The following is a 17834-nucleotide window of genomic DNA, read 5'->3' as shown; positions in this document are numbered from 1 at the left end:
AAATTTTTCAACATATTAACATCTTTATAATATGATGATTGATGGTAACATCAAATTATTAAATTGCTTGTCAATTTAATTCGCGATTACTAGAGTAGTTTTAATTGCGTTTATAGTCCGGAAAAACAATCTGGCGCGCAGTTCTAAAAAACTACAATATGATATATATATGCAAGTACATATATTAGTAATTCAAGATTGAATTATTTAAAGAAATAAAGATCCAGCTTCGATCACAATAGACATTTTTTTAGTATTGAAAGTTAATATCTACATTACTTTTGGATTTGAAACTTTAAACAAACCGTTTGTAATTAGTTCTGATTAATTCGCGTTTAATACCAAAATGTAAATATTTAATAATTTAACGATAGTTTTAGAGGCCTAACATATCACAAAATTAATACCTACATGATATCTAGATTCAAATTTGAAACATATTCTTATGTTTAGCTTTAATTAACTTATGTATATCGCTATAAATAATTATTTTAAATATGCAATTTTTTCCCTCTGCCGAACAATTTTATATTTTTTATTTGTGTCACTTTTCTTGTGGGATGCAAAGTTTTGCACTTCTTTTAAGTGTAACATCTTTTATCTGAGGCCCAAGGGTAAATGAGGTTTATTGACTATATAAAAAAGTTCAGCTTAAGTTCATAAATTTCAAATGTATATAGAAACTATAATGCTCATGGATTCTTTGAAAGTTACTTTTTATTTCAAAGGAATTTATGCTCCAAGAAATCTAATCGTTACTAACTAAATTATTATCGAAATTGTATCTCGTGCTTATAATTATTTCTAAAAAGCCACCCTGAAATCGAATATAATCAATCAGAGATCATTTGCGCATTGTTTTCGCGGGCGATCATCTCGCGTTTGCAGTGCATGATGATGGACATACACGATTTGGAAATTTCCGAAATTGGAATAACGGCTCTCTGGATGCGGTCGGCCGATGCGTACAATATACAGTTACATAACTGCCAGTTTCAGCCGGGACACGACGCGCCATGAATAAGTCTCTAACCACTCTTGTTGGCCCGACATTGTCAGCAGAGCAGCTTTCGACAGCTCGTCCCCTTGCCTCCATCACCCCCGCGTTGTTGTAACCAGGTCTCTTCGAGCTCTCGTTATGACGTCCCGTAATGAGAACGTCGAAATTCTGTGTAACCCTTTTTACCGGCTCATTCCCGCTCGCCATCAGTAACGCGATTCAATGTATCTTCACGAAAGAGGTATCGAATGCATTCGTTCCCGTAATAATATTCCGGAGATAAATTAATGAAAATGTAGACAATTGCGAAAATGAAGGAACGTGACTGCTTCATAAACGCAGACGAACATTATTCTCACGAATCACGAACGAGGAGATATCATCTCCTCTTCACTAAAACTGAAATTTTAATTGGTGACTTCCTGCAATTATAATTCAGATAATTCACAGATGGACAATCTTTAGTGCTTGTATCGTATAGACGTACAAAATACTTCATATCAAGCTATAAAGACAAAAAAGTGGATATCTTAGCTATGATAGCTAAGAATGATAGTTTTATTAGAATGATAGCTTTCATTTGTAAAAATATAAAAATTCGTAACTTCTTTTTCTGTAGTTTTAAAGGACTTTTTCGCAAAGTACAGCACCCTCTGCGTTAGCGTTAACAGGGCTGTCACAAATTTCTCATCCTAAAATCCCATAACTTTTCCCAGATTTTCAAATAAATTTCCTTGACTTTCAAGATTTTTTACATTTTTGTCTTGATATGGAAACCGTTAAATATTTTATTGAAAGATCAACACAGCAATGTAAATTACTATTAATGTTACTAACACTATTTGCATTTTTCATTGTAAAGTTGATAGTATTTCAAAACTGCATATAGATATGATGTGTTAAATTTTTTAAAGCTATGAATTTTAATTTTTTCAGAAAATTTTACAAAATTCTCTGACTTTCCTCTGATTTCCCTGACCATCTTCAATTTCCTTGACAATTCTCTGATTCCCTTGATTTTGTGGTAACCCTGGTCAAATTGGGTCGAGCGAATTTTGGTTTTGTAGCGCATTTTCGCCCTCCGCTCATAAGTGAAGATCGTACAAGATAGGAAGGCGAGACCGCTTTCCCGGCGTGCCTCTCTCACAGCAGTAAAGTAAGTTCGCCACAGTCACCCAGCGTACTGGTAATTAAAGTAATGAAGGATAAACCACCTGAAGTAACTCGTGTAATTTATCCGTGACTGCTTCCCGACTAGCTCATTATTGTACTTTGACCTTCTTCCGTGAATTTACTTCCATCCCTTCCGCTTCTGACGTGCGGAACATACGTCTAAATTTTTACAGCTGCGACAGTCTGCAAATAATTGTTTTAGGCGAAACGGTCGGAGAGATGAGCGAGAGCGTAACACAACGGTTGAAAGGAGAGATAATTTTCATATCGGGAAACCCGGAGAGAGAACCGTGGTCGTACGTTTCACAAAATAATTCAAACTAAACATTTGTTCGCTAGAGAAATATGTCTGGGATAATACGAGGAAAAATTTGAATAAGTAGATATTTAATCAATAATAAACACGAGTGGTTTGCATAATTATTTCCAGTATCTTTTGTGAAAACTCATATTGAAAGAAAAGTATTTATAACTATAAATTGAATGGTAAAATAATTACGATTAAAAGCTTCATAGTTCTATATAATACCAAAAAAATTTATATATATAATTGATATTGACTGTAATTCATCGTACATGACTATAATTTGTAGTCATTTTTAGTAATTGTATATAGGATGTCTTACGCAAAAGTGTTGACACAATCAACTGTCATTTTCAAATTTATTCAGTCATTGAAAAAAAATTGTATTGAAAAGAGAAAAGTTTGCAATTTTTAATAAGTATAAATAAAATTTAACAAAATGTTTGTATATGAGTTTATTTTATTCAGGAAAAATATATTATTAATTCTAAGAATTAATATTTTACACTAGTAGAAGTAAACACTATCAAAATTTGTACAAAACTCATTTTTTAAAGGAAAATTCGTAAAACGTACTTTTCTTGCATGTCGTTTTTAATATTTCTGATAACCTTTTTATAGCTATTAAATCTGATACTGTTTTCGGATCGTATGTATGATATTGGATATTAATTATTAACTTAATTGATTAATTCATATTGTTCATCAATGAAGTATACTAATACAAACATTTTATTAAATTTTATTTATACCCATTAAAAGTTACAAATTTTCTGTTTTCATAATTTCCTTTTTCAGTAATTAAACATATTCGAACATGGCAGCTAATTATGCAGTTGCAACACTTTCCCATTGAACACCATGTTTGATAGAATTATATTTAAATATAATTATTATTACTATTATAATATTATAGCACAATAACTATAACAATTAAACTCTTGACCATAATTATTTTATCATGCAATTATAGTCATATACAAAGAGAACGGTTTTGCTGAAATTTTCAATAGATACATATCTGATAAAAATTTTGTTAAATCAAAATAATTATATTATAGAACGCTTAAATGAGGAAAATGCAGAAAGCATTTGACATTCTAGTAATCAGTTCAAGCGTCTTAGACAATTATTTTGATGGTCGATACAAAATTGTTTTCAGATCTGTGTCTAAAATAATATAATTATACGTTTTACTTTTTATAATTACATAATTGAATATCCTCTATTCTGAGCTTTCCAAATTGACACACTTAGAAAAAAGATGCAACTCGATCTCTATGACATTTCTATTCTAATTAATTATCTCGCATGGTTTCATCTGCGAATCTCAATATCTGTGTCTAGCTATAAAATTTTTAGACTTCAGCAAATCCATTCTTTCCGTGTAAATATGTACGAAATAGCTTTCTTTTTAGTGCATATTCCTGAAGAATATGCTTTCTGTTATCTCGACAAAGAGACACCACTTCGGAAATATCGTAAATAAAAAGTGTATCATTAATCACACAGGCACATATTAATTAACTTTTTTAATTCGCGCCTCTTGCATGCATAAATAATGTGAGCTTTTTACAATGCGATCGCATCATCTATATACATTGAATAATTCAAGCGGACGAAAATATAATTCACGCCGCGGTGCAATAGATAGAAGAGTTGCACGTGCACGTAAAATTACTGCGGTAATACGAGGATACGTGAAGTTCCGGGGGTTGGACCCATAAAAGTTTCAAGCAGTTTTCTAATTTAAACTCCCGATGCTTTCTGCTTCATTAAAGCCCTATCTTATCGAGCGGAAATATTCATGTAAATTGTGGCCTTGGTGCGCACCGTACGTTCACAAGCTGGCGCTTCGCGGGACGAACATTATTTCCATATCGACTTTTACAGGGCGACGAAAATTTATCGCGGCGCAAGAGCACAGTGTTTTAAAACAATATTTTTGGAGATGAAGGGAGATGAAATTATTTTCATCCTAGTTTGCGGCTTTATCGAATACAAAGTTACTCTGTTGACAAGTTGCCAACTGTCACTTCACTATCGTGATGAAATTTCGTTTTCTATGAAAAGAAATGATTTCCAAGAGGAATAAATTTTTTTATCTGATTAATACAAGAAAAGAACAGTTTTATTAAAATAGTTAAAAATTTACACTTAACTAGATACAAATCTGAAAATAATTTTGTTGACTCATTAAAATAATTAAAACAATTTTAAGTAACTTGATCACCATATCACGTAATAATTTCATTAATTGTCCAAATAAAATTATTTTCAGAATGTATCTAACTAATTTGTAGATACTTCAGCAAAATTATTCTGTAATGATTAATCTATTATATTGAAAAAAGTGTAATACCATTTTCAATCATTTTATCAGATTTTAGTTTATCTATATAAAATATAGATTTAATAAAAATATTGAAAATGATGTTCCTTCCAATATAATGTTAGCAACGTAAATATCGCTAAAATAATATAATTACACATTTTACTTTTTATAATTACATAATTAAATATCCTCTATTCTGAGCTTTCCAAATTGATACACTTAGAAAGAAGATGCAACTCGATCTCTATGACATTTCTATTCTAATTAATTATCTCGCATGGTTTCATCTGCGAATCTCAATAAAGTTTCATCATAAATTCTTTGTCTCAGAACACCAACGGGTCTGGAGGATGTCAGCAAGTATCCGGAGCTCTTCGCGGAATTGCTAGCGCATGGATGGTCGGAGAAAGACATCCAGAAGTTGGCTGGTCTGAATCTTATACGGGTATTCAAGGCGGTGGAACAGGTAAATTATTCTCTAGTCGTAGAGGAAAAAGGAGAGGATCATTTCTCCTCACATTCAACTTCTCGCATCACTTGATGAAAAGAGCGGACGCGTGTCGAAAGTGGAAAAGTCGCACCGATGAAAGGATAGAAGAAGAGAGAGAGAAAGAGAGAGAGAGAGAGAGAGAGAGAGATCGAAGGAAAGCGCTCTCGTTTCTGCCACGAAATAACCGATGGCCTGGTTTGGGTTAGCCGAGTCGACCAATATCGGATTTAATAAAGCACACAAATCATGCATCCGGTCTGCGCGCTGCACCGTCGGACGAGAGAGAGAAGCCGATTGGGCGGACCATGATTTTTGTTCCCTTGGAGTGTTGCCAGTCGTAGAACCAGCTGGCACTATCCACTAACCCATCTGATAGTTCCCTTTCTCTCTTTCTTTCTATCTTATTCACGCCTGTGACGTACAGCCATGACTACATATGGTGTGTGTATTAAATGGCTCTGAAGTATCGCTCAGCATCACTCAACACTGACGTTTCCTAATATAAGTACACTTGGTGAAAGATAAGCTCGGACATTCCAGGGAGAGTCGTTGCACCTGGAACCCTCCTTCGCTCGTCAACGTTAATTAAAACTCAACGCTCGAAGCTTGTTTACGTATGAAGTTACGGGGATCGCAATTGTTCTCCGTTTAACAAAAAGAAAAAGTAACTAGTAATAACTTTTTACTGTTAGGTTTTCTATCGAAATAATAACGGGAAAAAGAATATGAACATCGCTGAAGAATTAAAATTGCAATGCCTAAATTAAAAACGATCTCCATTTATTCGTTTATCTGATTATAATATTATGTCAATATTTGCTAATGGAAATGTATCATTAAAAATTCATCTGATTCTCCGCTTAACTAAAATTGAATTAAACTCTCTCTAATTTGTGATTCAGCTTCTACCCTTTGGTCACTCGATTAATGTCTCGTATATTTCAATGTTAAACGCCCAGTTTCGCGGAGTGCAGTCGAATGCAGATCGTCCTATGAGAATTCCGACGCGCCTGAAAATGTTTCAGTCCGGATATTACCCGGTGGTACACGCCCCGACAGGAATGATGTGAGAAATTATGTGCGCCGGATGTTCCGGATGTTTGAGGACGCTCAGGATGGCCGTTGTTGAAATTACTGTGATAATTTAATTGCGGTGCGGCATGGTCAACGGAACCGCGGGTTATTCGTCCGAAGCAGGAGTTGTTTATTATATTTAGAGAAGAATGTGTATCGTGCATATACTTTTGTACATGTATATACATACATTTGAATTGTAATGTAATAAACGCCGCCGCGATGAATTACGCGTGAAAGCGTAAATTTTGCGTTCGCGTAGCAATCCTCCGAGCGTCGGTTTCCGTAAAAACAAAGACACAGCGATCATTCCAGCTAGGATAGTTGCAGAATTAAAATTATCCTCTGCATTTTTCAATGATTTATCGCGAAAAAATGTCCGCGTCCGCGCTTTAAGGATATGTGAAAAAGCTGCGAGACGCACAATGGAAGCCTAATGGTTGCGTATTATTCGTAAGCGCGTCTTTCCTGTCACGGCGTTTTAAATTATTCCAATTTAACTTGGCGGATGCAATTTTCCAGATCCGGCCGCGGAGAGAATATTATTTGATTATCGGAATATGAAAATGTGTGACTTTCTACATCGAGGATAATTTGTAGCGCTCGAGTCGCGTAGAATTTCCGCGCTTATGAATCCAATTTCTTCCGACTAGGAGACGACAACTTGCCATTAATTCAATGCGCAAATTCGCGGAGAAGTCGACATATCTTCTTACCTGATACGCGCACACACACACACACACACACACATACACACACACACACGCGCACGCACATTTACATTACGCTTTTCTCATCGCAATGAGGTCGACGAGGGTAGGCAAATCCTTTGAGCAATTCCAACTCATCTCATCGCCGTTTTCCGCTCCATCGTCGTTGGCGGTGGACCGGGTTATACGAGGCAGGCGAGAAACGTCGTAATTGCTGAAATAATGGTCGTGCCTACAGTATGGCGCGGCGAACAAAACGGCGGCGATTACGTTACCTTGAAACTCAATTCCGCTATTGTTCCTCGCACAAGAGGGACGGAATTCGTAGGAACTTTGATACTGTTTCGTAAGACCGCGACTCCCCCGACAAACGCTCATCCGTAAGGATCCGTTCAGAAACAGTCGTGCAAATTCCTCGGGCGTAATGCAATCAGTGTCGTGCACATTCACATTATGTAAATCGCCGTACCACTTCGAAACACGCTAATGTTGAGTCAAGATGACTTTTTCATTTACTCTTCCTTTTATTTTTTAAGATAAATTGTAATAACTGTGATCCGCATATTTCTCTTTCGTGTGCGTGAAAAAAAAGAATTTATTTTAAAATGTTGTGAAAGAAGTTTACACCACATGTATGAAGTTGTTTTCCTTTCTTTTATAAAAGTGTGTGCATAACAAAAGCTTTACCTTTGTCATTGGTGCTTATAAAAGCAGAAATAGAAACAGTATAATAATAGAAATAATGTAATGTGAAATAACATAATGTTTTAATTATACTTAATATTATATTTAAAGTAATGACCTTTTCAAAATAATTAAGTAATTCAATTTCAACGTAATGATACAATTTCTCGGGAATATTATATTGCGGGGATTCATTTTCAATTTACGGAAAGCAGAATTTCGGTCTCTTTCTTCTTAAGATTTTTCCTTCCTATTATCAAATCCCTTTCATTAGCGGAACCACTGATGAACAGTCATCAACATGCCACACGCAATAATGCAATTAGTATCGCGCATACCGTACCATTATTGGCTTGCTGCGTATCGATCGCCATTACATTCTGCTGAAAACATCTAGCAGAGTTTTTCCAAATTCCGCCCTCATTTCATCCACATTTTATCTCGTCGAAACAATTTTATGTCTCGTAAATATCGGAGTACGTAAAATGTATGTATCGGCAAGTATGATGTACTATCATACTTGCCACCAAAGTGTCTATTTTCGAGAAATATAAATTGTAGTGCGATCAATATATAATTAAATATATGTATATGTATATGTATATATATATATACATATTTATAATATATTTATAATATATATATATATATATATACACATAAATTATGACAGTCATATAATTTGTTTAATATATAATTGAATTTAATTATAATTTAATCGTGAAACTTTTCATAGAAGTATACCCGTATGCTGAAACGTATCAGTTTCAAAGAAATACATTCAGTTGAGATGATTTAAAAATATATAACTCTCATTTATGACATTCAATTTTTAAAAGAGAGATTGAGAGATAGCTTTCTGGTAATTCAATTTTAATAATAATATGAACTTTAATAAGATATTGACACATATAGCCCTTTAGATCTATCCATTAATATCTCACATTCAATATGACAAGCTCTCGTTCATGAAGATATTTTCTGCAAGCACATAAATCAAAGTGAATTTAATTTAATTTTTCATATACAAGTATTAAACTTAAATGTCAAAGTTTAAGAATAATTTTCATTTCGCGATATTTAATTTTTAGAATAGAAATTCACGGCTTTCAGCTTTGTGCAGTTCTCTCTTCAATTCAGGAAAATATGAACTATAACAAGGCAGCCTGCGCATTTATGATGAAAATCCTTCAACATCTATTAACTTTTAATCTCTCAGTCACTAGTTTCTTCGAACGCGCACGATTAAAATTTTGAAATAAAAAAAAAAGTATCAATTTGAAAGTAGAATATATAGAAAGATTGGCAGAGAAAAGGCTATTACATCTATGAGACGTCCGTATTGCTGGCGTTTATACCGTAAGTACCGTAACGTTACGTGCCCGAGGCATGAAAGCGACAATAAAGGCGGATTTGATTAGACTGTCGACGTCCTCCTATATCGCCCTCTCATTTCCTTTTCTGCGTTGTCTCGTAGCCGGAGATGCGCGCCGCCATCGCTCTCTGTATTCGTTTAATTGAAAATTCAGCGAGGCGGCAAAATGAAGCTTTACGTACACAGGATTTACGTCACGGAGTGTTGAACAAAAATGACGTTTATAAACGTCTAACATAACACGTGATATGTCCATTTTTTTCTAAAACATTTCTCCATTGCATGTTATATTAAAATATATATAAGAGAGAAAGAAAAGGAAAAAACAATGAGTCCAATAAAAATACTATTTTCATCTTAAATATTGTATACAAAAAATTACCTTTGTTTTTTTAAATACTATATTTCTTTTTTTATCAATAGGAGAAAAAAATTTAAAACTTTGCAATAATTTTTTTTAATCTACAGATATTATTTTAAGAATATTTCTCTTATTTTTTTTTAACAATTAATAGTCATATATGCTCTTCTATCTCCTTCACAGAATATTGGTTTCTCGCAACACAGATAATCAATGACCGAAAAATTACAGTTGCGTTTGCACGACGTAAATATTTGTGATAGGACGCCATCTTCCTGTGACGTTCGTTTAATTGAAAAACTGGGGGGGTGAATTTCGGGCGAGAGTGAAATTTACGTCACGCCATCCTAATATGTATTCCAGTGGGATCGACCCCAAACGGAGAACATCGTTTTCTTACTTTATGAAAGCAAAATAAATTTTACAAAGAGTGGAAAAAACGTGGCTAGCATTTCCAAGTCAATAAAAGCTTTTTACATCCCGACGCTTTATCGATAAATTATTTCAGTGCAAATCAGGGAGACTCTCTTCCTCTTCGTGATATAAAAAAAATTTTACTTTTCGAAGCGCCAATGAGAGAAACGCAGAAAGGATCTCAAATTTAATGACATTTTTTATATCTTTCCTCTATATGAAACATTCATTTCTTTCATTTCTTTTCGAATATCACTGATTCAGCGTACCTTCAATCCTTGTATCTATTTAATTAATGAAGGTACATCTACTCAAACCTATTAACTTTCATCAGAGTAACAGAATTTCAAATAATTAGTAGAGAAAAGAGTAGAAAGCATAGTGAATATTATAGCACAAAAAATTTTTCAAATCACACTGAAGAAAAGTCTAATAATATTATAGCTAGAGATATCATTAGAACGACATTGTTATTATTTTTAGCTACATTATTATTTTTTTCTGTGCTTTGTATTACTTCGGTTTCAAATTATACTATGTGTCCAATAATTTTGTTACAGCACTTAAAAGAATGCTATGCTGGTTTGAAAGGCTATTAATGAATAGCGACTTTGTTAATTTTCCTCTTATTTTAATATGACATATTATATCATAATTAAGTTAATATTATTAGGTCATAATATAAATCTAAGGCTATAATATAATAGGTTATAAATAACTATATTATAACTGTATTTTGTTTAGCATGTCGATGTAATATGTAATGAACATTACCAAATATAATAATATTAACCAACAGTTTAATAATTAAAAAAAGTAAGATAATATTTAGATAATTAAAATGAGAATTTAATTATCCTGAAATGTATATACAGAAATGTATATACAGTTTTTCTTAGACATACATTTAGTTAGTATCTATATAGTATTACTTTATTCTTATTAGTTGCAACATTATTGTATAGGAAATAGATAAGAACTTAGTAGATTTATTTAGTAGCTGCGAAGCATTTTTCCTGATAAAAATACATGCAATTTGCGTAAATAGCAATTATCGTCTAGTATTAATAAATTATTATTAATTAAAATCCATTTATATATTATCCTGTTTATGTTCAGCAAATGGATTCAAACATTGTTTCTGAGGAATAACTACAGATGGTTACATCTAGATTGGAATTTTAAATATAGTTTCATTTTTCATTTCTTTTTTTGTCAGCAGTTACTAGACAAAAGTTGATATACTGTCCAGTAATTGTTAAAAAAAAAGCATGAAATCTTCATAAGAATAATTTTTATTATATTTATCAAACATTTGACTGAAATTATTTTATCAAAACTTTTACAACTATAACCAGACTTTTTTTCAGTGCATGCATAAAGTTTGTTTTTCAATTCTTTTATCGCCCATCTCATTTTGTTAGTGGCGCATATAAATTGCTGTCCATATAGCAGACTACAAATGCGTTAATCTCGTCTCGAAATAGCAAACTCTGATCCACGTCGTGTACATCGCGGCGATTTTTCGTCATCATGCAGAGCATCGCTGACGCGTCGAAGCTTTCGTCAGCCGTCGAAAGCTTCGTTTTCGGTTAAAGCCCGTGGGAGGTTAATGGGCTTCACCGAAAATTGATGGGCGCTCGTGTATGCTCGTGTGAAATACTCACACCGGCGCCAATCTTTTTACTCTCCCGTATGCGCTCGTCTTTACCTTTCATAGACGCGCCGCGCGCCACATCGTCCTGAGAGGCACGCGGGCTCCGATCTTTTTATTTCGTCTCCTACAACGGCAATCACCAGGCACGATTTTTCCTGAAAACATTCGCGAGGTGCCGTGGTCTTCCATCTTCGCCACTTCTCTTCCTCTGTCGCGTTTAGAAGCAGTCAAAATTCATTTCGGCTTTTTTCATGAGCCACCGGAATGTATTGAAGAAAAATGAGGAGAACCCGTCTTCCGCTTTTAAGCGCGCGACGAGCACACTTTGTAAATGTATTGATCTGCTCACTGATACGAGCAATTTAATCTTCTTACGTCTAACTATTTCAAGAGCCTTTTAAATCAATAGGAGTTTGCTACATCGTGAATCGTCATTGACTTGTGATTCATGGACGTACAGGTATACGGATTACAATGAGTGATCGACGGCTGTAGTCCATGATTGGTAGTATTGTTTCATAAGCATCAAACGTTTCGATACAAGTCGACGACTATGGCAATGCGTATCAAAGGACTAAACGTATAAATCATCATAAGCCACGCTTTAACAGTCGATAAATCACATTCACTACATCGTAGCGTTCTCTATGTGTGCAGATTCGGGACAACCTGGCCGCTGAAGGGATGGAACCGCTGGAGGAGGAGATCCCGCAGGAGGATATAATCGGTCGTGATTACTGCCGTTACAACATAAAGCGTCCGATGACGCCTTAAGCTGCCGGAATCCTCTCAGCGAACGCCGTGAAACGTAACTCGCAAACGAGTCGAGCGATCGAAACAGAAACAGAGAGATATAAAGTATACAAAGAAAAGAGAAAGAGAGAGAGAAATAGAAGGATGAGAGGAGTGGAAGGCAAAAGTTCACTGCCCCAACGGGTAAAACTCACCCTTTACAACTTTACCACTAAGTTTGCGAGACCCCTCGCGTCTCCTAGAAACGACACGGTATCCGCTGCACATACAGATATGCACACGTTCTCTTTCTTTTCTTTTCTCTCTCTCTCTCTCTCTTTCTCTCTCCCTCCCCCCCCTCTTTCTCTCTCTCTCTCTCTCTCTCTCTCTCTCTCTCTCTCTCTCTCTCTCTCTCTCTCTCTCTCTCTCTCTGTCTTACCTCTTTCGATCCTTCTCGTCCTTACCCACGATTCTCATCTTTGTACGTAAGTAGGTAGATAAACTCGATTTCCGCCAAGGATCTCGGAGTCAGGAGATGTGAGTATTCACGAAAAATATCAAGACGGTCAGTGAACGTCAGTACCGCGACTAAGAGCACAGCGTCGCGAATAAAAATTGTAGTTAGACTAACAATGAGTCGCATCGCTAAGTTATTTCTAGAGGTAAAATAAGATCGGCTTACAAGTTTTACTTCCGTCTTTTAGCTCTTTTATCGCTTGATCTGCTTCACAAAGAAACATAGTAATGACAAAATAACAATTATACAAGTTTTATATTATTCCTTTGTTCCAAAATTGATACAATTTCAAAAATTAAATTTTACAGAAAAGGAAAAAGATATTTTTCAAAGAAAATTATTGATTAATCAAATAATAATATCGGCAAAAGAATATATTCTTAGAAACATGATCCAATATTACTTTGATTATTTTTGTATTATAACCCTTAAAAATTATCCTCTTTGAGTTGTAACATCCTAAAAAATTGTAAATCCAAAAATAATTAAAAAGTGACGTAACTCCAAATATTAACAGTTTATATTTACATTGATCTAATTTCAAAATAAAATAATTTTTTCTTCAAACTTCGATTACCAAAACTGCTTTAACTCTAAATATTCTCTGCAGAAAACGCTCATTTTTATTTACAAAAACAACACAATTCAAAATGTGTCGCTCTCAGAAAAGATATTATAATCTTCAAAAACTTTTAGAATGACACAAGTGCTATATTTAACAGACAGACTGTAAAATTAAATTAATTTAAACATTACTTTAAAATTAATTTACTTTGATGATTGATAGAATCTTTACCTAATTCCTTCGTAGTAGCTCAATAACTCATATAAAAATCATATTTTTTTAATAGTGTCACTTTTGAAATAAGAGAACAATATATAGAATTAATGTACACACATATAATTAAATAAACTATTTTGTAGTTGTTGTAACTATAAAATATGTACATTAATTTTATATATAAAATTTGTATGGTTGTCACCTTTGTAATTGCTACTATTACATCTTTCCCTGAATGCACAAGTGTAAGGTTTTATACATTATAATTCGTGTATCTGTATGTAATATGTGTATAATTTATGTTACATATTATACACGATCTCGTATTATGTATTATTATCATCGGAATAATATTTATCATAATAATTCTCATTAATCGATATTTTAATAACACTAGCTTGATGTTTCTCAAAGTAAAAAGAGTGACTAATTATTCTTAATTGCTTCTGTGTTTATGTAAAAATTAGAATTTAATTTAAAAATTTAATTTTAATTCAATCAACTTGCTTTATATTTCGAAAGATTTTCATATTTATTAACCGTGTCCAATCTACCGATAATGAGCAATAATAATGTTACAGCGTGTATTAATGAAGCGATAGCTCATTAATTTGAAACTACCACGAGTAGTGCTATTGTAGTGCTATTGATTACTGGAACGAGATATTGGCAAGCCATTGTACAATTTAATTACTTACTCTAGAAGCAAAATCAAATGTATGATGAAATATATGCAGAATTACGCTAAGTGCGTTCGATAACACCAACGCAACTACAAGCTTTATATGATAATTCAAATTAGTGTTCTTGCATCGTAACTCATTCGCTCATCAATTATTTCAATTATTTAATTTATGATTTATTTACTTCAAAGAACAATGCTCCGTATAGTTGGAATTTAAACTTTGGATAAATTTTAACAAACAGCGAAATACGATTTAGTAAAACGATTGAAACCCACTATGATATCCAATTACAGCGTTGCGGTACTGATACGTACACTCGTCATGCGATAGTCAAATGAGAAAGCATGCCTCGCGTGCTTCGTTGGTAAAAGGGTCAAAATTGGCTGTTAGTCAAGCTGTTAATGCAGCTGGGAAATGACTAAAAGCGAAGGGCGAAATATTCGAAAATTAGCACGATAACGAAGCGGAAACAAGCACCTTATCACTGCGATACGAAGACCAACGCGTTTGTATAAACGTTTAAACAATTTAGCCACGGGCATACTCGATGTTAAAATTTGTACTCAGCGATTTCCTCGTCGAAGCCGGAACCAAAAACTATCCTAGTCAATAATTTATGCTATGTATACATCACGATCGATTACTTACGACAAAACTGTCGATTTATTCGAGTACGAGTGGACGATTGTTGAGAATGTAAAACCGTGAACGAGAGAGATACGTGTTTTGCGTACGCGCGCGCGCGCGTGTGTGTGTGTGTGTGTGTGTGTGTGTGTGTGTGTGTGTGTGCGTGCAATATCCGTACATGTGTGAATGGCAACTTGTACATATGGTACCTGAAGTCGAAAAAACATATTATTCCTCTAGCACGTCAAGCCGGCCATGTTGGAGAACCAGGTCACCGAGTGTCCTCGATCCTTTTTAATCTAGACACGGAGTCGCGTCGATGGGTAGCTAAAAATTCATGTGTTTTGATTGTAACTCTCGCGGTATATTGTTTTTTGTTTTTCCAAATCTGGTCTCTTAATCTCGCCAACCGGCGACCACGATTCCAGATGGTAGGCTTGACCAATCGTGATCATCGGGGAGCTACGAACGGGGCTAATCGCGAAGCAACTCTCTAGCGATGTCGACCAAGTCGATGGATTACGGTTGCTTGATAAAATATAAGCCTTTCCTACGATTTTGCACGATCGAAGTTGACGTCGTATACGTACACATACGCCGGCGCATGTCGCGAATTGAGAACAATGAAATTTTTTTTAAATTCTATATCGTAATTATACCGCACCGTCGCATGCGATTTCGATGAATCGCATGATATTTTTATCTCGATGCGGCTACGCTCTCGCATAAACTGTTTTGCACCAAAATTTCATCATAGCAGAGAGCTTGGTGATTACATCGGAGCCTCGAATGAGCGCATCGATTTCCCTTGTGCCACGACGATATGGTCGTTAATTCTCCATTGCGTGGCAAATTCTATTTCAACGCGAATCGTTTAAAAAAAATCGTTTAAAAAGAGACAAAAACGTGTCAGAAACATATTTGCAAGTTACGTTTTTATCTGGAATAAAGAACAGAAATTTCATTATGTTTTTATACCGAGCAATATTACGATTTACAAAGGACAGGTGAAAATTTGTGTAAAATTTTGAATTGTATTCATTTCTATTATTGCGTGAAGGCAATACGATACAATCGAGAGAGTTAATCTGGTCGATCCCTTGCGCAGAATCCCGTTCGGCCGATTTAACGATTATTGTCATAATTATGGAATGGGATCGACGAAATGCGTGTCTCGCAACTAATATCCAATAAGGTTTCGAAAGTTACTGGTATCTAAAATAAATCCACGGCAAATCGGACGCCGTCGTTGCAAAAGCGATCGAGTTATTTATTTCGATCCTTTCCCCACATCTCGGTAAGTAGCATTAAAAATTTGCAGTGTGCATTACTGATGATCTTATGACGTTATCAGATTACGATATTTTGAGAAAATTTTAAATTGCAACCAAGAGAATAATAAGAACCATGTACCAAAATAAATCAGAGAATCAATCAAGAGTAACAATAAAAGAATACCAAAATAAATCAGATCAAGACAGACAAAATCAACCAACATTAAAAGAAAAAGAATATCAAAATAAATCAGAGCACCGATTATAACCAGCAAACATCAAATTTCATCTAATGATCATTTAAAATATTATTCAGTAAAAAATATGTTGTTTTTATAAATCTTGTATACTGCAGATATAAAAAAATCAGTAATATTAATATTATTAATTATTATAATTATATTAATAATTTATTCAATAAAAAACAGTCGATTATTTTGCGCACTAATTACCATGTATTATTCTCAATGATATGTGATAATTAGTACGCAAAATATTTCAGTAAAGAATATATTTGCTTTATAATTGTATCTATCAGAAAATCATACGTTTCATCGTCATTCAAGCCATTTTCAACGATGTGTAACAATACTATTTTTATATTTATATACGTTCTCAATATCTATCAGGTGAAACATCTTCTACTTTCAATAATTCAGAAGCGTCTGTCTCACTAGTTCACTCAATATATCAACTAGTGAAAAAGAGAGAAAAGAGAGAGAGAGAGAGAGAGAGAGAGAGAGAGATTTATTAATTATAAAAAGTTATAAAAATTATAAAAGATGTTTTACCTGATGAGTACTGGGACCATAAATGGCTGAACATATAAATGGCTAAAAATGACTTGAATAAAACCAAAACATACGATTTTTTAATAAATAGATACTTATTTGCTGGATAGATAGTTATTTACTAATTCAAGTATTTCTATTCTTTATTGAAAGCTAGCTAAATTTTTTCGCTATTCATTTCCTTTTCATGTAGTCTTAAACGAATTTAATTTTCTCGTACTATACTCTAAAGAGGATTAATTTACGTTCTTCAATAGGAAACAAAAAACTCATCACTGATCATTGACCGAATTCACGTGTGAATTCGCGGTCATTGAGCAAGAACGATGAGAAAGTTGGAAAAAGAGAATGGAAGCATCGTATATCCGTAGATGAGTGGAAGGCTTTTCAAGGATCAAATTAATTTCCCGGTCATTTCCGGAACCCTAACGAGCTCGTTAAAAAGTTTCGACACGTTTAGACCCGGATTCGGGCCATGGAAAAACCATTTAAGCTTCTTTCCATCGTCGGACTGCGGAGCTGAATGGACGACCGGTTTCTTCGCATACCTCCACGGACCACGTCTCAGAAGCAACTACTTTTTCCCTGCTTTCCAATGTCTACCTCGCACCTTTACGACCTACCCTCTTGCACCCCATCTCAACCTCTCATTTCGCCACTCGCCACTTCTTCGTCGTTCACCTCGCAGCCGTTCCTATTACCTCGATAGCAACTTTCAGCTCCTTCTTACCGTCGTTTAGCTGACATTCCACCGCAGAAACAGGGAGAAGGACACGAATGAGGGTAAAAATAAAAAGGAGAGGGAAACTAGTCATGAGTAGAGGAGCGCTGCAAAAGATAGCGTAAATG

The 17834-nt window shown here is 34.4% G+C and overlaps 1 protein-coding gene across 5 annotated transcripts in view; it reads left to right on the top strand.

Annotated features, from left to right (window-relative positions):
- The window catches only part of LOC105146940 (dipeptidase 1), a 116116-nt gene extending 99937 nt beyond the window's left edge, over positions 1 to 16179 (top strand). For all 5 annotated transcript variants that reach the window (XM_011057599.2, XM_011057598.2, XM_011057594.2 and 2 more), the window contains 2 exons: positions 5143 to 5278; positions 12235 to 16179. In XM_011057599.2, the coding sequence (XP_011055901.1) occupies positions 5143 to 5278; positions 12235 to 12351 (253 nt within the window). In that variant the 3' untranslated portion in view covers positions 12352 to 16179. The remainder of the gene's footprint in view (positions 1 to 5142; positions 5279 to 12234) is intronic.
- The last annotated feature ends 1655 nt before the right edge of the window (positions 16180 to 17834 follow it).

Source organism: Acromyrmex echinatior, chromosome 1, assembly GCF_024713525.1.
Source record: "Acromyrmex echinatior isolate Ae372 chromosome 1, ASM2471352v2, whole genome shotgun sequence".
In the NCBI taxonomy this organism is placed as follows: domain Eukaryota; kingdom Metazoa; phylum Arthropoda; class Insecta; order Hymenoptera; family Formicidae; genus Acromyrmex; species Acromyrmex echinatior.
The sequence above is the reverse complement of the archived record's forward strand: the minus strand, read 5'-3'. Positions and strand labels throughout refer to the sequence as shown.